This window comes from Aquila chrysaetos, chromosome 21 (assembly GCF_900496995.4).
Source record: "Aquila chrysaetos chrysaetos chromosome 21, bAquChr1.4, whole genome shotgun sequence".
Taxonomy (NCBI): Eukaryota; Metazoa; Chordata; class Aves; order Accipitriformes; family Accipitridae; genus Aquila; species Aquila chrysaetos.
Window position 1 is genome coordinate 11,559,973 of NC_044024.1, and position 20,470 is coordinate 11,580,442.

Consider the following 20,470-nt stretch of genomic DNA (forward strand, 5'->3'; position numbering starts at 1 on the left):
ATGATAGAGGCTTTTTACTAGCCAAAATAAAAGGTTATAACATTACATAAAAATGTAGGAAACTGAAGGAATTAGAATGAACTTTGAAGTGGTTATGCTGTATAAAATGACAGTTACGTGGATTTTACTAAGAGGCAGTGAAGGGACCTTATCACAGTCCTATTACATAGCACAGAATTAGAGTTGCTTCATAGGTCTTCATTGATTTCCTACATCTTGAGACAGTTAAGCTTTGGGACTGTCAGTGACCATTCAAATAAATATCCCCAAATTTAGATATTGGAGAAAATTTCTAGTGATTTACTGTCAGTTTAATTCAAAAATACAACTCGAGGTATTTGCAGAGCAAGAAAATCCCTGCCGTTCCCAGAGTTCCAAGTTTCTGTACCAAAGCATGAACATTTCTAATGTGATAATACAAAATTTCAAGACAAATATTTTTTCCACATCTCATTCTCGAAACTGCTGAACCTGAAGCAGACATGTGGCTTGGAAAACTTTACTAAGTAAATTTATAAGAAACAATGGGGAGTCTGAAGTAGTCACTAGAAACAGCATTGTCTATACTGTCTTTGCAGGTTTGTTGTATTCTTTCTTTGGACATCACAAATGAGTCATGTTTTGTAGGTTTTTATTTATCGCCTCTTCTGGAAAAGCAGAGACCGTCCTCGGAGAATTCGCATGGAGGATATCAAGAAGGCCTTTCCTTCACACTCGGAGAGTAGCATCCGAAAGCGGCTAAAGCTTTGTGCTGATTTCAAACGCACAGGTATTGAAAGATTTTATGTGGCTGTCAGCCACTTGTTGCTGCTCTTGGAGTTCCAAACAGAGCAGGAAGAGGCAACATCTCCTCCTGATAAACCATTTTTGAAAACATCTGTTTGAAGAACTGAAATGTAATCTGATAGGTTTTTTTGTTCCAGTTTTTATAAATGTGTACTTTTGGCACAAATGTGCTTGATGGTGAGAAATGACTACAGTTTAGACATTTTTTTTTATAACCCTTTGGGCAGTGATTTACTCGTGCAGTAACAACGTATGACACCAACACATACACATTCCCTTCCCTCTGTCTATGGCTGTGTTGTGTTTTGCAAGCAAATACATGCCAGTAGAAGCTTGTCCCGTCTTCATGAGTCTACTAGTGCTCTGGGAGCCTGAGTTCTGATTTTTGTATATGCAGAATGATAAACAGGTGGTAATACAAAGCTTTTTAGGCAGCCACAGGGAATGAGAATGTGAAGATTGAGATGAGGAAGTGAAAGGTGGATTAAATGCTTTTGGAATGTAGTTTATATACTGAATGAGCATGAATGTATCAGAGTTTGCTGATATAACAGGCACTGAGTTAGGGGGCATTGGTTTAGACAAATGCAGAATGAAAAAAACTATCACTTCTAGTGGTTTAAGTGTCATGGATTTGTAATACTCGCTCCTTTTGCCATGATTGCAGCAGGGTACTAAATCTTGAAATACATTTAAGATTATGATGACATCCAATGTTTGTGGGAAACTACTCGGTGTTTGATCTGTGCATTTTTCAGGGATGGACTCAAATTGGTGGGTTTTAAAGCCAGATTTCAGATTGCCGACAGAGGAAGAGATCAGAGCGATGGTATCCCCAGAACAGTGCTGTGCTTATTACAGCATGATTGCGGCTGAGCAGCGACTGAAGGTAAATGCGCCTTGTAGGCTATAAGGCAAGTTACTGACAAGTAGTTCTGTGAAGTGTGAGGCCAGGTAACACCTTCTGCCTACAGCTAATTTTGCTGTAAAGTAGGCAAATTAGGCCCCTGACTACCGGGCAACTTGCTAAGTTCTCTGCTGTGCAAAAAGAGTTAAGTTCTTAAAGGGACATTATATTCTTACCGCCTATTGTTTAGATATTGAGTTACCTATGCTCAAAGATAGCAAAGAGAAGGTACAAGAAAGGCCTTATATTTCTACCTGGAGCTCTACAGCAGAAAGTAACAAGTATGTGGCTGTGAGAGAGACTGGTTATTTTTTTTTTTGAAGTTGAGTGCAGTATTTAGTTATTGAGTTTGTCAAAAGACTGGGCAGTTTGCCGTCTGTGATACTGTGGGTCACAGTGAATCCTGCAAACAACTGTCTGTGGAAGTGTGCTTGTTCAGCATGACAGGTCTCCACAGGAGGTTCATAATACACTTCTAGTTCTCTCTCCAGTAATCTTTTTAAGACTTTAGGTTCTCATTTTTTCCTAATATTTCTCTGCAGGATGCAGGTTATGGAGAGAAATCCTTCTTTGCGCCAGAAGAGGAGAATGAAGAGGATTTCCAAATGAAGATTGATGATGAGGTACTGTCAGAGTGATGCATGAGCATGCATGCCAATATATAAATCTGCATGGCAGGAGAGAAATGAGGTCTTTATATTTAAAGGACATATTTAAAGTAGGATTCAGTAGAGCAAATGTTCTTGTGACTTTCCTGTGAAATCTGCTGCCAAGCTATATACCTGTGTTTGGGGATCCTTCTTGCCAGGTCCTTTCAGGACTAGGCTTTTTGCCTTAAATGCCTTTTGTGAGTTATCTAGCACTTTGGTTTTTCATAGAGGTTTTATCAGGGCAGCTGAAGGATCAAGAAGTGGAATTCACCCTCATTATGTCAGTTGAAAAGTTCTCAGTATGATTGGAAGAATCCAAAATAAGAAGCTTGGAATTCTTGATGGTAGCAGGATTATGAAGACATTTTCTCTTCTTGCTGGCAGGTGCGCACAGCTCCATGGAACACCACACGAGCCTTCATTGCTGCTATGAAGGGCAAGTGCCTCCTAGAAGTGACAGGTGTAGCAGATCCTACCGGTTGTGGTGAAGGATTTTCTTATGTGAAGATTCCAAACAAACCAACTCAGCAGAAGGTATAGTTCCCAAGGTTGGGTTGGACAAGAAGCAATAACTGGAAAGTCATGGAAAGTCATGTGGGAGAAATGGAGTAAATATGGGGCATCAGGAAGAGAAAATATCAGATGATGAACCTAGGAAAGACTATTATGTGATGACATTAATAGGTTGCATCTTCCTCTGCACAGGATGATAAAGAACCTCAGCCAGTGAAAAAGACAGTGACTGGGACAGATGCTGATCTGCGCCGTCTTTCTCTCAAAAATGCCAAGCAGCTTCTGCGTAAATTTGGAGTGCCTGAAGAGGAGGTGAGCGTGAACCTGGAGCAGGTTACAGAGTTCTCTTCACTAATGGATTCAGCTGTTGATGGTGGAAGGGATGTATAGGTTTCTACTCTTGATCTTGTAGGAAAGGAGTTGAAATCCACAGTCAGCTACCTCAGTTGTATGTCTCTAAAGCCATTTCTAGTCTGTCTTCCTCTTTCCAGATAAAGAAGCTGTCCCGTTGGGAAGTGATTGATGTGGTACGTACAATGTCTACAGAGCAGGCTCGTTCAGGGGAAGGTCCTATGAGCAAATTTGCACGTGGGTCTCGGTTTTCTGTAGCAGAACATCAGGAGAGATACAAAGAAGAGTGTCAGCGCATCTTTGATTTACAAAATAAGTAAGTTCTTATGTGATGTTTACAGCCTTGAACCCCACCTTAAAAGTCCAGAACTACGTTTGCCTGGGGCTCACTGGTATGTGGTGGTATAGATGTTGATTCAGCTGGTTGGGCCCACAAAATACAGCACTGAGAAAGGGGGCTTTGGCTGTTAATAGAAACTTATGCATTAGCCTTAGTGTCTTGCTGTCATAGACCTTTTGGAAAGGTAGAATGAGTTGCATAGTCTGCCATGTATAATGGCATGAGATGTTTCACTGTTCCACAGATCGGTAGTTCACCACCCTATTTCCTTCCTTTCTTTTTTTTAAAAAAATTTTTTTTGCTTGTTTTGTTAACAACAATTTGCCATTTCTCTCTTGGGTAGCAGCTACCAATTCTATGTCCTATTCTTTAAGAACTGCCAGAAGAATTCATGCATTATTCTTTGTTCTGGCCCAAGACCTGAGAGTGGGGAGGGAATATAGTACTGTTGATGATGAAGAGATGAACTTGTTGGAGAAGATTGGCTTGGAACAATGATCTTTTGGACATGGGGATTACAGGAGGACTGAGAAGGGAATATAGTATGCCTATTCTTGTAGTAGTGATTTGCAACATTAATTTTCAAACCTTTGTGGTTTTTTTACCTTTGTATTTATGGGAAGGTAACAGGCTGATTTTTTGGGGGGGGTTGGGGATGGACACTAAGTGACTTTCAAGGTGCCTCGTCTTTCAGAGTTCTGGAATCCACTGAGATCCTGTCAACAGACACAGATAGCAGCTCAGCTGAAGACAGTGACTTTGAAGAGATGGGAAAGAATATTGAGAATATGTTACAGAACAAGAAAACTAGTTCTCAGCTCTCTCGGGAAAGAGAAGAGCAGGAACGAAAGGAATTGCAAAGAATGCTTCTGGGAGAAGACAGTGGCAATGACAAAGAGAGGGGCAAAAAGGACAGAAGAGACAAAAAGGGGCTATGTAAGTAACTGCAACCACCAGAATGTGCCTGGGAAGGGATGCAGAACTTTGTGTCAGGCTGCAAAGTGTGCTGATCTGGCCTCTCAGAGGAGAGTGTGGATTCCTTACAGGGAGAATGTATAGACATGCTTATCTTGGGCTTCTTCCTTCTCCTGAGCAGTTACTGGCTGAAAGTGCATTTAAAGTGTTTTCTTTGCCCCATAGCTTTGCTTATTTTGAACTATAAACTTACTCTGGTATTCCTTTAGATATTCACTGCTGCTTGCTGCTTAAGTTTACCTTTCTTTTTTTTGGTGGGGGGAGGTATGTGTTTTTGAGTAGTTCTCTCAAGATGTGTTCACAAATAGTTCCTGCAACCAGCTTATGGTACTCTAATTGGATCTTGTGTGTAAACACAGCTATGTATGTGAAACAGACAGGCACAATATGTAGGCTGATAGCAGTGTCTTATACTGTGTGCTGTATCAGTGTTTTTTGGAGGTAATTGGGCAGCTGCCAGATTTGGATCTCCTGGAGATGTGCTTTTTCTAAGTGCATTCCAACAGAGAACTTGACACGTCCCTAAATGGCAGGTAAAAGTGTCTGACCTGTGAATGAACTTCTGTCTGTATGACAGTGCTCATGACCACTGTTACTTGTTGTATGTGTATAAGCAAAGTTGAGCTCTGCTGCATCTGGGACAACATTATTGTTGCTGTTGGAAACCCAGATTGAGAATAAATCACTAATTACATAATTACTGGAATAATTTAGTAAGGGGTATGTGGAAGATTTGCTGATGATTGTTGCCTTATGAAAAGATATTCAGTGTTATTTTGAACAAAATCTCTCAACCAAAGTTATGGATGGTGCTGGAAAGATTCTGTGGTCCCATGAGACAAGGCTAGCTCACTGGTTTTAACACTAGTTGGAGAACTGGATAATCGTTGACCTTCAGATTCTGCCAGATCTCCATACCTATGATCAAAACCACTGTAACTATAAGCAATCTGCAGGGCCATGTTGCAGTTGCCTTACAGGTTGCACTTAGTCACCTGCGGGTCCTTGTTGACTGTAGCTGTTCCTTCTGGCTTTATAATCCATGTGGATAATTCAGTAGGTTACTTTTGTTTCAGATTGATATATGTAATGATAAGAAAACATGAACAAGGAAGGGAAAGACTTCTATTGCTTAGGTTTTCCTGAATTTGTGTCTTGGAAGTTTTTAAGCAAAAACTATCTGCTCTATTTAAACAGTGATGTTTCAAAGTAAATAAAACACTCTCTTGTAGCATCAGCTTCAGGAGCCTCAGCAAACTCTCACAAAGATGATGACACTGCCTCTGTAACCAGCCTTAATTCCTCTGCCACTGGCCGCCGCCTCAAAATCTATCGCACGTTTAGAGATGAGGATGGGAAAGAATATGTGAGGTGCGAGACAGTTCGCAAGCCCGCTGTTATTGATGCCTACTGCCGAATACGGACTACCAAGGATGAAGAGTTCATGTAAGACCTATATGATTTTTTTTCTGTTGTTTTTTTTTGTTCTTTTTAACTTTGCCTGTAGACTATTTCATTCTTTTGGCAGTATGAAGAAGTGTAGAATTGAGTGTAGAAGCCCAGCAATGTAATTGTGTAGAGAGAGAGAGATTTAATGGCTGTCCATTTGGAGGGTATTATGAATTTTGTGCAGTGATTGACCTGGCAGAAGAGTACCTGGTAAATCATCAACTCAGATGAAAAACTTGTATTTTGGCTTCCCCCCCCGCCAGACGAAAGTTTGCTCTATTTGATGAACAGCACCGTGAGGAAATGCGGAAGGAGCGGCGCAGGATCCAGGAACAATTACGGCGGTTAAAACGGAACCAAGAAAAAGAGAAACTCAAGGGCCCTCCAGAAAAGAAGCCCAAGAAAATGAAAGAGCGTCCAGACTTGAAAGTAAGCATATCCATATGTAAAGCATGCTATAACAGGTCTTGGGTATTGGAGAAGTTTTTTGTTCTGATGTTGTACTAGCCTGACTAGGGACTTTTAATGATACTTTGCCTCTAAACTAGGAGCCTATGTATGAATTCTGATCTGTCATCTTTCTTACATTTTTGCAGCTGAAATGTGGAGCATGTGGTGCAATTGGCCATATGAGGACTAATAAGTTCTGCCCTCTTTACTACCAAACAAATGCCCCACCTTCTAATCCTGTTGCAATGACAGAGGAGCAGGAGGAAGAGCTGGAAAAAACAGTCATTCACAATGATAATGAAGAACTCATCAAAGTAGAAGGAACAAAAATTGTCCTGGGAAAACAACTGATTGAGAGGTAAGGGAAGAAGCAGAGATACTGATAGGTAGAAAGAAAACACAATTCAGAGCTTAGTGTGGAATACTCATATGTATATTAATCACAGAAATAAAGTGACAGGGCTTTATATAGACTATTACTATGTATTTCAATTGCGTATTTGGTATTATGGCAGATGGGACCAGAGCCAATGCTGGGGGACAAATGGTCTTGATTCACAAGAGGGCTAGAGAAAGTATTACACTTTTTTGTTTTCACCTAGTGCGGATGAGGTTCGCAGGAAATCACTGGTCCTGAAGTTTCCTAAACAGCAGCTTCCTCCAAAGAAGAAGCGGCGAGTAGGGACAACCGTTCACTGTGATTATCTGAATGTGAGTGAAGGTGATACTGAGCTGATTGCAGCATCTCTATTTCTGTTTGTACTAACTGGTCAGTTTCTTTACTACTCCTGTGCATCCTCCGCGTGCAACACAGATACCTGCCCAGTAAATTAATAAACTAAATTGCCTAGGATTTCTGTGGGTAAATATTTTGCATCTTGGAACTGCCTTAATTTTTCTGCCTCTGATTTTTTTTAGCGTCCTCATAAATCTATCCACCGACGGCGAACAGATCCCATGGTGACACTGTCATCCATCTTGGAGGGCATCATCAATGACATAAGGGATCTTCCTAATGTAAGTTTAACCTATGAGACCAAAAACCTATGTCTTAAGCAGTATGGCTGAAGTAGGTTATGTGTTGTAGACACCAACATTAGGCTAGGCTTTTCTGAGATGAGTGGTGTGCCAGCCCTTTCCCTCCTGCCCTGCATACAGTTGGTGTGCATTATTTCCTAAGTTATCTCAGTTCAGAATCTTTTTGAGGTGAAAGCATCCATATGAGAAAATAATGTTGAATAGTTCTTTATGGATACATATTCAAAGCCTGGGATGTGATTCCCCCCCCCCCCCCCCCCCCCCCCCCAAACCAGAAAAAGATGCATAACACTCGAATGTAGCAATGTAGAATAATTTTATATATGTGGCACTGGAGCAAATTGTGTACTTCACTCTTTCTGACCAGACTTCACCAGAAACTTGCACAATCAAAAGATTAAAAGGAAGATTTGAGTTGAAATGAGAATTTAAAGTTCACTATCTTGACTTTTGTGCTGCGTAACCAAAAATATCTTCTGAAAATTCTTTGTGAGATTTTTCTTCTTAAAATGGTAGTAAAGAACATTTTGTAGAAGAAAGTGATAGCCACTGTGGGGCTGAGCTTATCGTATTTTTCCTGGTGCAGTTAAGAAACTGTAAACGTTTTATACGTTAGTGCCTATTCAACTGTGGAGGTTAAACTGAAATTAGCTGTGCTAGTACTGTGGTAATAAGCATTCATTGTTTTCTTTTCATCCTCAGACATACCCCTTTCATACACCTGTAAATCCAAAAGTTGTCAAAGATTATTATAAGATTATTACTCGGCCCATGGATTTACAGACCCTGCGTGAAAATGTTCGTAAGCGACAGTACCCATCCCGAGAAGAGTTCAGAGAACATCTGGAACTAATTGTTAAGAACAGTGCTACATACAATGGTAGGCTATTAACAACACAGGGAAACTGTGTTTCTGCTGATACATTGTACATGTATGAGGTGTAGATGTTTTAGAAATAACAAAAGCAACAGAAAAGCAGAATAAATTCACTGTCAGGTAGCAACAATAAACATATGTTTTTCCAGATATACCTGAAAGACTATATTAATGTTAATGAGCTAATTCATAAATAAGAAGTGGACCCTAGCATTTACCAGTAACTAAATGATGACTGTGATGTAGTAACTGAAGTTCAGTAATGGACCTATCAATGACTGAAGACACTGGTGCATGAATTAAGTCAAACTGCGGTGAAGCTAAACAAAACATTATTTTCAGCAGACTACTTAATGAGTGTCGTTCCTTTTTGCTTTCAGACATGGATCAGTGGGGAGATACTTGTGAACTTATTTTCTCAATATTATGCTTTAATGAACGAATCTTTTAATACAAATAGGAACAGTTCACACCTTTTGGAGCATCCAGCTTTGAGTAGAGTTTACTGTAATGATTTTTGCATATTTTGGTTCTTATTTGCAATAAATTTTTCCCCATTTGGGAAGGTCAGAAAGCTAGTTTAAAAAAACAAAAAGTGTAGATTCTGCAGTAGAGCATGCATCTGCTGGGGAAAAGTGCTGATTCATTGAGTGATTATAGGTCAGCTCTGTTCTGACTGCTGATAAAAAGGTCTTTGTCCAAAAAGTATTCATTTGATAAATTAAAAAACCTCTCAGCTGTGTTGAGTCTTTCTGGGCTGTGCAGCATTCAAGGTGACACTGACAGCACTGGTTTTGTGCCTTTACTGCTTCCTTTATTATTTTGACAGCTAAGTCCCTGTTTTATCCTAATAAATGAATTTTTTTTTTTATAGTTCTGTTGCAAATACTTGCTTCCATGTCTGAGGAATCATGACATTATTTAAAGCTGTGGTTTTCTGAATATTCCTTAAATGTCCATCTTGCCTTCCTTAGCAGTTCTGCTTCACTGGCTGGATTTAGTGAAGCAAACAGAAATTTCATGACTTATACTCTGAAAGTTTGACAAAGGTGGGGGGCTGAGCAGCCAGTCTTCCACAGGCACAGCTGCTTTCTCATAGGGTTCCCAAACCTTAATAGAATGCATACCAGAAGTGTGAATGTTTGCTATAAATAACCTTTTCTCATATAAAATCCATACTAAACTTCAGTAATTGTGTGTATTGAGAATATACTTGAGGATATACTCCTGACTGTGCTAGAACTATAATCAGTGATGCTTTAGGAGAAAAGATTAAGTCATATTTTGACATAATTGGCCTTTTTAATCAGGCTGGAGTATCTCACTGTACTTGCTGTGTGTTTGCAGGGCCAAAGCACTCGCTGACACAGATATCTCAGTCCATGCTGGACCTGTGTGATGAAAAGCTAAAAGAGGCAAGTCTTGTGAATGAGTTGTGATCAAAGTGGAGAGGGGACGGATGGTCAGGGGTGGTTGAGGACTTTGAGGACAGAGGACGTAAGTAGGCAAAACACAGGGCTTTAAGGAGAGTAGAAGAATAAGGGAACTCCTCCCCCCACCCCAGGGTGTATTTGAATTTTTACAATTTTAAACAGTTCACATTGGAGTCTTTCTCAAAACACAGATGCTTGTTTGTTACTCTGTAGTTATTTTATCTTGTAAATAAAAGGGGGATAATAGCTTACATACAAGTGTCTTCATAAAAAGGTGAATGGAAGTCTCTTTGGGACAGAGTATCCTGATAATAACAGTTATTAATCTAGGGTCAGCCACTGGTGTTTCTTACTTTTATTGCAGAAGGAAGATAAACTGGCTCGATTAGAAAAAGCAATTAATCCCCTCCTGGATGATGATGATCAAGTGGCCTTTTCCTTCATTTTGGATAACATTGTCACTCAAAAGATGATGGCAGTTCCAGATGTAAGTATCTTGAGTGGAGTGTGTGTGTGTGATGTGCAAAATTATAGTCCTGTGGCTGTGTATTTACATTGTGGTGGTTAGTGCACTGACAGAAAGAAAAGAAAAAAAAAAAAAAAGAAAAAAAAGAAAAAAGTGTGCTCTGTCAGGGAGCTGGCCTGTGATTTTCTGACTGGCACAGACGTACCGGTACTCACGCCCTTCACTGGAGCAAAGGTCCAGAAGTGAAGGCTGGGTTCCAGTTCTTTTTTCCTGCTGCTCTCACTCGTGGATAGTGCCTGTGTCAATATCCCATTAGTATGAAGTCACTGATTATCATTAAGCATGGTCATTATAAAACATACTCTTCTGCTGCTGCTTATAGCACTTGCTTTGGTAGATCTCGAAGCACTCTGTAAAGGTACAGTTTTCAGGTGCAAACGAAACACAAGCTGATCTCTAATTGATCAGGTTTACCCAGTGTTGTACTAGTTCGTTAGTATTGAAAAAAACCCAAACCCTTAAGCTTACCAAATAAAACTGCACAGATAAGGATTTCAGTGTCACTCTTCTATAATGTATATTATGTCTGAATGGAGTAAGGAACAAAAGTCTGTAGTGGTTAGACTGAATGAGAGAGGGCTTAATGCCTGTCTTCTTTAAAACTTTGTTGTTTTCATTCTCTGTTGTCACCAGGTTCTCATTTCTGATGTTTAGAAACAGATTTTAGGGTTTTTCTATGCCATCGCACCATGATGAACTGTTAAATTGGTATACATAGCGCCGGTTGTGAGATCAGACCTAGGTTTATATTCTTCGCTTATTGTAAAAGCAATGAGTGTTCTTGCTGGACACTGCAGTTATGTTGTGGAGGAAACAGTTATATTAAATAGAAAAGTTCTTTGTATGACTATTATTTTGTATTACATGTTCCTACTGTCAAACATATCAACAGGCCTAGTTAAAAATCCAACTGGTAGATCTTTTTTCTCTGTCCCTCCCGAAGCTAAACGATTGGATTCAAGATGCCTTGTGATAAATACTTCCCATACATTTTGGGTGTTAGTCAGTTCTGGAGACTTGTTTTATGAAATTTGTAGCTCAAACTGTAAAAAATTCTACACAGAAGCTTTCTAAACTTGTCTGTTTTCTTTCCTTTAGTCTTGGCCATTTCATCATCCAGTTAACAAAAAGTTTGTTCCTGATTATTACAAAGTGATTGCTAATCCAATGGATCTGGAGACTATCCGCAAGGTGTGTAGCTTGAACTGAGCAGCTGCTTGAGAGATGTTTAGACTTGATTACTTACTGGGTGACAATCTCTTCCAGAATATCTCCAAACACAAATACCAGAACAGAGACACTTTCCTGGATGATGTTAACCTCATCCTTGCCAACAGCATTAAGTACAATGGTAGGTGGTAAAAATAAGGCTTCAGCTGCCTTCTGTACTTAAATGAATACATCTGTGCACCTGTTCAGTAGTGCTGTCAAAGCCTGAAGCTGTGAATCCTGAGCTTGATTGTTGATTTCCTTTCCTGCTGAGAAGAGAGATGCTTATACAGTGATGTTTTCACAGTCACATGGTGCTTTATTTACCATCTGGTGCAGAATGGGGTAGTTACAATTGGGGAGGATTTTCTACTTGTTCCGTACACATCTCTGCTTCAGTGATTTGTTTCTGGGAATTTCCTTGAGATTGACAGGGTACAACCTTCCTATCTCCTAAATCATATTTTTAATGCTGAAACAAACTGATTGCTGTTTGTTAGCTGAATGTGAACCCTGCTTTATATTTCTTCTTAGATCACAAGGTGTTGGGATTTAGGGACCTGTTTCATGAGAGCTGTGTCATCAAAACCTGTCTTTCTGTCTCAGCAGCTGGAGCTGACCAAATGTCAGAATGCATAAAGAGATTTGTTTCTTACTACAGGGTCAGACAGTCAGTACACAAAAACAGCCCAGGAGATTGTAAACATCTGTTACCAAACTTTAGCTGAGGTATGTGGACAACTCTACTGTAATATTTTTGTATGTTTGAATTTTCTGTTCTGCAACCTTAGCAAGCTTGTTTGTTCTTAGTATGATGAGCACCTGACTCAACTTGAGAGAGACATCTCTACTGCTAAGGAAGCAGCACTAGAGGAGGCAGATCTGGAAAGTCTTGATCCTATGACCCCTGGTCCCTACACTCCACAGGCAAGTGACCAAGCAAAGTTTTTGCTTCCTCTCTTTTAGTTTCAGTTTCCTGGATGTTTGATCTAGAGGTGCCTCTTTGTTCACTGTTCTCCATCTGTCTGCAGTTAGTAGAGTATCTTGTTGGATGGTGTGCTAACAGCTATTTTTTAAGGATAAATATGAGAAGCAGTTATGATGCTTCAGAGAGTGAGATACCTAAGACAAAGAAGGTAATTTCCCAAGCAACTTGCAAAACCAGTCTCAAAATGAGCTGTGTACAGTCAGGTACAACTGAATGTTTGTTGGAAATTCAGAGACTGTGCAAGTGTAGTGGTGAGAAACCCTCAGAAGGCAAGCAGTGAAAAGGTAAGGAGAACATAAGGAAAAAACATCAATACTTGTAATGCTAAGAAGCCAGAGAGCTGTTTGGTGGGGGTATTGTTGAAGAGGCTTATTGCTATGAGCAAAGAAACTGCCTAATATGGTCAGCAAAGTACAACTGCTCTGCATTCTTTGGTGAGATTCTTTACATTTCTTTATTTTGGTTCTAATGGAAATAACATTTTTTACTCCTCATTATTATTTTATAGCAGACAATTGTGTGTGTCAGTTATTTTGTATGTCTTATAGACCAAGTTGGAAGCATAATTTATACTGGAGATTGTATGACAGACTGCTTTTTCAGTGTTTACAGTTTGGCAAAGTTTGATAAGCTATTTAGACTTTTTTTTTTAAGTGCTGCTTCTTGCCTTGGGCTGTTTGGTTGTTTTGAAAAACTTCAGTAAAAAACTTTCACGAGGAATGGCAAATTCGTTCCTGAAAAATAAAATTGCCTTTGGAATTTGTGTGATTAAATTAGGTAACTGTTCAGGGAATGTCATCCTAATGTCTGAGATGTGCCTTTTGTTTATTTGGAAAAACTGTTGAAGTTCATAAGCCTTGGGAAAGATCTCTCTGCTAATAACTGAATGATCAAAATTCAAATGTTGTATACCCAGTGTAGGAAGACAGAGCAAAGCTTTCTTTGCAGTTGTTCATCTCAATTGTAGACCAATAGTTTTTCTATTCTGTACAAGTCTGGTGTGATTACATCTGGAAAGTTGCATTTAATTTTAGTAAAGTCAGAGCAGAAAAGAGTGGCTTGAAGTTCAGGAACAATTTAAGATCTTTATAAAGATTATTTTTAAGAGAAAAATGAGTTTAAATTTTTTTAGGAAATAAGTATGCAAAGATTATATGGCTGAAGCCAGGATAGCAGGCTACAAACGATTTTGAGGCAGTATGTAACACCCTCCATCCATCTCCACTCCCCCGCCCCCGGCCAAATGTAGCCTTTTAGGAGGCTAGAAAGAATTTCCTAGGAATGATGATTGAACTCAGTGGGGTGGGAATACCGAAACTGAGAAAGAAAGAAAGAATCACAGAAAAAGACCTTCCTGGCAATGGGAAGTGTCAGGCTGCAAAGGAGTCATTGGTGATTAGTTGTTTAAACTATTGACACATTTCAAGGAAGATCAGATGGAATCAAGGATGATCCCAGTACCTCAGAGAATGAGGGACAAAAATGTCATTCTTCTCTCTATCTGATCGTTTCCTTCCCAAGAGCCATACTACCTGTTCTGATTTTTTTTCCCAAGTTGGTGGTCAGGAGAGAGGAAAAGAAGCCCGAGTAGTGAACTGCCTATTAGTTGTCTGCTCCTTCTCTGCGCTTGCTAAAGGAGAGAGCTTCCTGAGCTCCTCCCTTGAACTTGTCACTCCTCCCTTGAACTTGTCATCTGAAGGCCACCCTTTCCCTTTGCTTCTTGGCTGAAGGTACACTGCTGCTTCCCACACTTCCAAACTTGTCACAGGTGGCAGGTCTGGTGCTGGTTGCTTGGTTTTAGTTCCCTTTATTTCAAATGCCATCATGATGACTAATAATTATCTCCCCATATGTGTTTTCAGGAGCTGGACTCCAGGATATAAAAAGCAGATAGAGCAACTAGAGAGCTGTCTGTGGTTTACATGTCTGTTTACATTCTTAGGAAGCCTGTTTTGCCTAATTTAAATGGTATTGCTGCTGCTCTTAACACTTTCAGCATTGTCACGATACATACACTGTGTATTATAAGGGCATTTCATCAAAATCCTAACCTGTAGTTCCTCATTAACTCTTCAGAGGTCAAATGGCATGCAATCTACAGATTGGCTTTTAGAACACTTTATCCAAACCACCCTTTTTTCTTGCTTTTGTCAGCTTTAGGGACTCTTGAGACAGTTATTTACCTAGCAAAGCTTCAACTTTCAATCAATTCTATTTCATATGTGATAGACTTTATCCAGTTCTGATAGCAGCATTTCTGGTTGCAACACCATTTCCATCATAGGATTGGAAATTAAAAGGGCCATGCTGAGTCAAACCAAAGGTTGATATAATCAAGTATTCTGTCTCTGGCAGGGACCAGAAGTGGATGCAAACATACAGTGATCCTTCTTACAGTGAAGCCTCTCTGCTTCTGGCAATTGGCTGTTCAGGCACCTTAAACCGCTGTTGCATCTGGACCATTGTATTTATGAGCTGCAGAGAGGTCTATTCTCTACAACTCTATCTAATCCTTTTGGATTCCATTTACAATTTTGGCCTCTGTAGGACTGCACTGCATAGAAGTACTGACTTCTATTTTAAAATCTGCTATTTGGCAAACTTCAAACCTGAGGTTGTGAGTCATTGTGTTTTACCATGTTTGTTCTTTAAGAATAAATAGCTTATTTTGATTAAAGAGTGTTTAATAATATAAACACTGTGCCAAAAAATGCATTTAGTCCTGAAATCCCAGTCTTGCTTCTCAAGATACTGTTCTAGTCTCAGTTCAGTGCCTGAGAATGTTATGTCTCCTGTTTCCACATACACTTTAGCCACCTGATTTGTATGATACCAACACTTCCCTCAGTATGTCACATGATGCTTCAGTCTATCAAGATGAGAGCAATTTGTCTGCTATGGACATTCCCATCACTACCCCAGAGAAGCGAGGAACTCAGGTCAGAATCCTCCATTTTTTCATGTGGTTGGAGAGTTGGGTTGTAAAGCAAATTAGTGAAAGGAGGCAATTACTTTGTAGGAAACAGGTTACAAAAAGATCAGCAGGTTTCCCAAGCAGAGAAGGAATCCACTTCAAAAGTTATGCAATTTCCTTCATTTTGACTGCTCTGAGGGAAAAATAAAAAATTAAAGAGCGCTGGGAATTGAGACAGTGCAAAACAAAGAATAGAGAATCAAAAGTTGGAAAAGAATTTGCCTAAGGCCAGATATTTGTTTGCTTCACAACTTCTGGGAGTAGAAACCTGGTGACTCGTGTTACAAAGGGCTAATATGCAATCCCTTGTTGATTCTGAATAGGGGAATGGTGAAGTATATTCTACGGATTTGGAAGATGATAATTAGATTATTATGGTTGCATCCAGTAATGATTAGAACCTGTACAAACACCTAGGAAGAGATGGTTGCCACTACAGTTGTAAAAGGAAAAAAAAGCAGACAGGTTAAAGTCACTAAATCATTATAAATGAACTTGTTACAGTAACCATAGAATATTTTTTTTTCTTAGTCTTTATTCTGTATTAAACAAAAAAAAAATTGTTGGAGGAGAGAGAATAACGGAAGGAGATGCAGTAATATGACCATGAAAATAAATTACCAGGAGGAGGAAGAAGGTGAGGAAGGCCACGAGACTGAATGTGGTACCAGAAAGACTAGTAAGAGCTATTCTGAGCAATCCAGACAAACAGTGTTTGAATATGAATAGTTCCATCTAGTATTGTGGCTGGCTGTAGCTTTGAGAATGCTTCTAGGTGATAAGTCTTCAAGTTTTCTATAGACTTTAAATTTATAGTCTTTGGGACAGAGTCTGCATGTCCTCTCTACCTTGGACTCATTGTGACTGAGGGAAGAAGAGGAGAGAGGAGGGCAGGAGAAGAACTGCTGTCTGCTTTTAAAATATTTTGTGAAAATAAGCACTTAAGATTTAGTGGTATTTTCCGGAAATAGCTAGGTAAACAAAGGACTCTGGTACTGTAAGGCTGGAGATTCCCTTTTCAAGGATGAGCCCATCAGGATAAAAGTGTGTGGAGACTGTGTGGTCTCTGATCTTGGAATAAAAAGAGAAAGGATCCTTGCTCTAAGAGTGATATACATATATTTTTCTTTTTGTCTTTCCCCTCCTTGTACTGCTGCACACATCATTGTGGTCCAGATGTCAGTCATACCCTTTGGTTTGTGTCCAGTAGTGCCTTCCTCAATGGTATTGCTATTTGTGTTCCCCATTCAGATGCGCCAGGGGCGAGGTAGGCTGGGTGAGGAAGACTCTGACGTAGATATTGAAGGGTTTGATGAGGATGATGATGGGAAACCTAAGACTCCAGCCCCAGTGAGTATATTTACAGAAATCCCAGCCACAGTCTTATGTGTTGACTTGCGTACTTGTGGTAGAAGTCTCTAAAGTGTAAGAGTTGTCTGCTGTGTCTGCTACCCTGAAAGACAGCAGTATTTATAGCAATAGCTAGACTTTTAAATGTGGTTTTAAAATGTTAGCATTATGAAATGAGTGAATGCTTCAGAATAAACAGTATGATAAATAGTAGGCATATGCTGGAAATGGCAGCAGTAGTTTATATGTTGTTTGATCTTCACTATCCCTGTTCTGTATGACCTAGGAAGTTGAAGATGCAGATGGTGACCTTGCTGATGAAGAAGAAGGATCAGCCCAGCAGACGCAGGCCAGTGTCCTCTATGAAGATTTGCTTATGTCAGATGGAGAGGATGATGATGATGGGAGTGATGAAGAGGGAGATAATCCTTTCTCATGTAGGTGTCCTTTTTTATAAAAGGTTGAATAGGAACTGGTTGTTCACAAACCCAGCTAATCTTATGCTTCCATCACAAAAACATGCAGTAGAGAGCACGGAGCATAACTGGGATATGTAGGCCAGGTGGCCTAGTAGTCAAAAAGGAAGAGAGACCAAAGGGCCAGATGAGAAAACTGGATGAACATAAATGGAACTGAAAACAAAGTGGAATAGGAGTGCTATAGGTATGGACACAAAAGAAAGCAGAGTTAAGACAAGATCTGGTCTATTATATTTCATAAAGTGAAACTGCAAATGGTTCTGAAAAGACAGGGACTATGATCTGGTGTGCAGAGGTAGGTATGGGCAGTTTAGTAAAAGCACAACATTTATTTTGATATGAAACAGTGTGGTCAATGTTACCAAGAACCGGAAGAGGTGTCTGGAGGTTCTTCAGATTGTTTCCCTGTTTTACTAAAAAACTTGCCATGCAGAAAAGCTTATAGTGGTATTTAGCGATGGCTTCTGAAAATTATTAGGGGGGAAAAAGGGGGAATTATTCAGAGTAGACAAGCAAATAAGGCCTTTTTGAGTAATGGTGGTAATGAGATTGCTTTTGAGTAACATCAGAATTGGGTCCTCAGTAAGTGGTATCACTTCCCAGATACCCTTTCTGCTACCTTGTGGAGACACTACTTGGTGTACATTCCTTACAGTCAATATTGTAGCCTTTAAACAAAGACAATGGTTATGTAACTGCCAGAACAAAACTGTTGATTTGTGACCAAATGTTGGTTTATTACACAGCTATCCAACTGAGTGAGAGTGGCAGTGACTCAGAAGTGGAGCCCAATGCAGTGAGACCTAAACAACCTCATGTTCTTCAAGAGAACACACGAATGGGCATGGACAATGAAGAAAGCATGATGTCGTATGAAGGAGATGGTGGGGAGACATCTCATGTTATGGAGGACAGTAATATCAGGTAATGAGAGCTGAGAATCTTGTTAAAATAATTCTTCAAAATCCCTCCTCTTAAAGATTTCTGAAGTGTTTATCATAAAAAGTTGAAGAATATCTCACGTTTATTAAGTTAGTCACTGTTTTCAGTGTTGCAACCATAATTATCATAATTGCAATTTACTTATCAACAGAAATTTGGTTTTGCTGTTAGATTTTTCACTAATAAAAATGTTAGTTAAATAAAAAAAAAAAAATCGTTCTTGTAGGTTAGATGATTTCCTGTACATAGTGGTTTTTGAAGGCAGGACAAATAAAGGTTTTTATAGGTTATCTCAGAAACTAGAAGATGCCTTTGAAGTTAAAAGATGATTTAGCTGATCACCCCCCACCCCCAAAGAATAAACATTTCCTTACTTGAAAGGAAACTGCTTAGTTAAAGTCCAAAAGAATAGGAGTATGCATATTCTGTATTTTGGAAGGAGTTCCATTATTAGAAAATGACAAGTACAGCACTATCAGCTTTATTTTTTGGCATTCACTTGAGAATACTGACCTACTCTTCCTTCTCTGGCCATTCTGTAGAGTATTATCATTAGATTCTCTGTTCTTTTTCTACTTATGGAATTCAGTCTCTTAATGCTATTATTGATATTTGCGTAATAAATTATTGTACAGGCAGCTATGCTGGGTCAGGCAAATGGTTGGTCCAGCCCAGTACCTTGACAATAGTCAGGAGAAAATGCTAGAGAAGATAACGAGAATGGGCTGTCTGCCTTTTTGTCTGCACTAAACATGACAGATGGAAGGTGTTGGAGCGGTCTGTTTTTCCTGCCTTGAGTATATCAGAGTGGGATGAGGATGCTGGTAGACAATTGTTTCATCAGGAGAACTGGTTTTTTTTATTTTAAAAAGTTGGCCATTGACAGAATTAAAGTGTACAGTGGTTTGAAGTGTTCCACAAGGACTTCAAGCCAGGGAACTTTTACAGGAGTTAAATACAGAATTGTTGGTATCAGCAGCTGATTTGAAATGATGGTATAGTAAGAGTATTTTCTTTCTTCTAGTTATGGCAGCTACGAAGAACCAGACCCAAAGTCCAACACAAGAGATACTAGTTTCAGCAGTATTGGAGGGTATGAGATCTCAGAAGAGGAGGAAGAGGAAGAGCAGCAGCGCTGTGGGCCGAGTGTATTAAGTCAGGTCCATCTGTCTGAAGATGAGGAAGACAGTGAGGACTTTCGTTCTATTGCAGGAGACAGTGACCTGGACTCAGATGAATAAACTCCTTTTCCTGAGGTGGTGGTCATCCTGGGGTACTCTTGGCTCCCGAATTTCTCTTGTCCTACTTTTGATATAAGGAACAGTGTAGTGTTGGACTGTGTTAACAAGAAGTAGATTTTTTTTTTTTATATAATATTGTAATTGGTTATAAAACATGTTACGTGACTGAGTAAATGGTGAAAATAAACTTTAGACAAGCATGCCCTGCTGAAGTTTTGGGTTGTTGTAGCCTGTACTAGTTCCAGAATCCTGATGAAGATTTGTATGGTTTGTTCTTCGGTCTTACAGATGTAAAATAATTTCTCATAAATACTGGCCTGTTGGATACATGCATCTCTGTCAGGAAAAAAAAGCTTGCTCAGAGTAAAATACCTGCTGTTGATAAACAACTATAGAACAGTTTTCATTTCATTAAAGGCAAGGTTTTTCTCAGGGACCACAGCATGAATGCAGTGTCTGAAGTCTTACCCCAGAGTGGTTTTTATAATTGTCTTAACTACTTTGAATGCTTAAGTAAACAGCTGCCCTATATTTTTTTTTTTGAAGTTGCAATTACGCCTAGAAATCAGAATTTAGTAATGTGAGTCTTCAGGAAGACTTATTATTCACAGGTGATTCCTCATTTTCAGTCACCTGGAAAGCAGGGGCAGACTCTGGGGTTCTGCGTGAAATTCTGTACTGCTGACTGAGTTCATGTAAATAAAACTCGAGAAGATTTAAACACGCGCTGCTTTTATTGCCGTCTCTCCGCGCCCCAGTATGCCTGTCCGGCGAGGGCAGGTGCCGTGGCCGGGCCCGGGGGTCTCTGCTCGCCCCAGCCTTGCCTTTCCAACAGGCCCCGCACCGCCCGCACCCGCATGTATCGCGGGCGCCATGTGCGGACGATCCCCTCGGCGGAGGGTGGTTGCGCACGCGCAGTTGTTCTGCGTTTGTCGCAACGGATTTGCGCGGAAGGATACCTAAGCTGACAAAGATGGATGTCCGCGTGGTGA

At 39.8% G+C, this 20,470-nt stretch overlaps 1 protein-coding gene across 13 annotated transcripts in view; it reads left to right on the top strand.

Moving 5' to 3' along the window:
* Positions 1-20,199, top strand: part of TAF1 (TATA-box binding protein associated factor 1) — a 33,811-nt gene extending 13,612 nt beyond the window's left edge. For 8 of the 13 annotated variants that reach the window (XM_041119149.1, XM_041119152.1, XM_029996753.2 and 5 more), the window contains 24 exons: positions 628-769; positions 1,545-1,675; positions 2,236-2,316; positions 2,728-2,877; positions 3,049-3,168; positions 3,348-3,523; positions 4,242-4,483; positions 5,755-5,968; positions 6,235-6,400; positions 6,568-6,779; positions 7,024-7,132; positions 7,340-7,438; positions 8,162-8,339; positions 9,684-9,751; positions 10,134-10,256; positions 11,394-11,486; positions 11,562-11,646; positions 12,166-12,233; positions 12,315-12,431; positions 15,306-15,431; positions 16,718-16,816; positions 17,103-17,253; positions 18,042-18,219; positions 19,262-20,199. In XM_041119149.1, coding sequence (XP_040975083.1) covers positions 628-769; positions 1,545-1,675; positions 2,236-2,316; positions 2,728-2,877; positions 3,049-3,168; positions 3,348-3,523; positions 4,242-4,483; positions 5,755-5,968; positions 6,235-6,400; positions 6,568-6,779; positions 7,024-7,132; positions 7,340-7,438; positions 8,162-8,339; positions 9,684-9,751; positions 10,134-10,256; positions 11,394-11,486; positions 11,562-11,646; positions 12,166-12,233; positions 12,315-12,431; positions 15,306-15,431; positions 16,718-16,816; positions 17,103-17,253; positions 18,042-18,219; positions 19,262-19,478 — 3,345 coding nt within the window. In that variant the 3' untranslated portion in view covers positions 19,479-20,199. Of the gene's footprint in view, positions 1-627; positions 770-1,544; positions 1,676-2,235; positions 2,317-2,727; positions 2,878-3,048; positions 3,169-3,347; positions 3,524-4,241; positions 4,484-5,754; positions 5,969-6,234; positions 6,401-6,567; positions 6,780-7,023; positions 7,133-7,339; positions 7,439-8,161; positions 8,340-9,683; positions 9,752-10,133; positions 10,257-11,393; positions 11,487-11,561; positions 11,647-12,113; positions 12,234-12,314; positions 12,432-15,305; positions 15,432-16,717; positions 16,817-17,102; positions 17,254-18,041; positions 18,220-19,261 lie in introns of those variants that run through there. The other 5 variants (XM_041119151.1, XM_029996759.2, XM_029996760.2 and 2 more) reach the window with 3 other exon arrangements.
* The last annotated feature ends 271 nt before the right edge of the window (positions 20,200-20,470 follow it).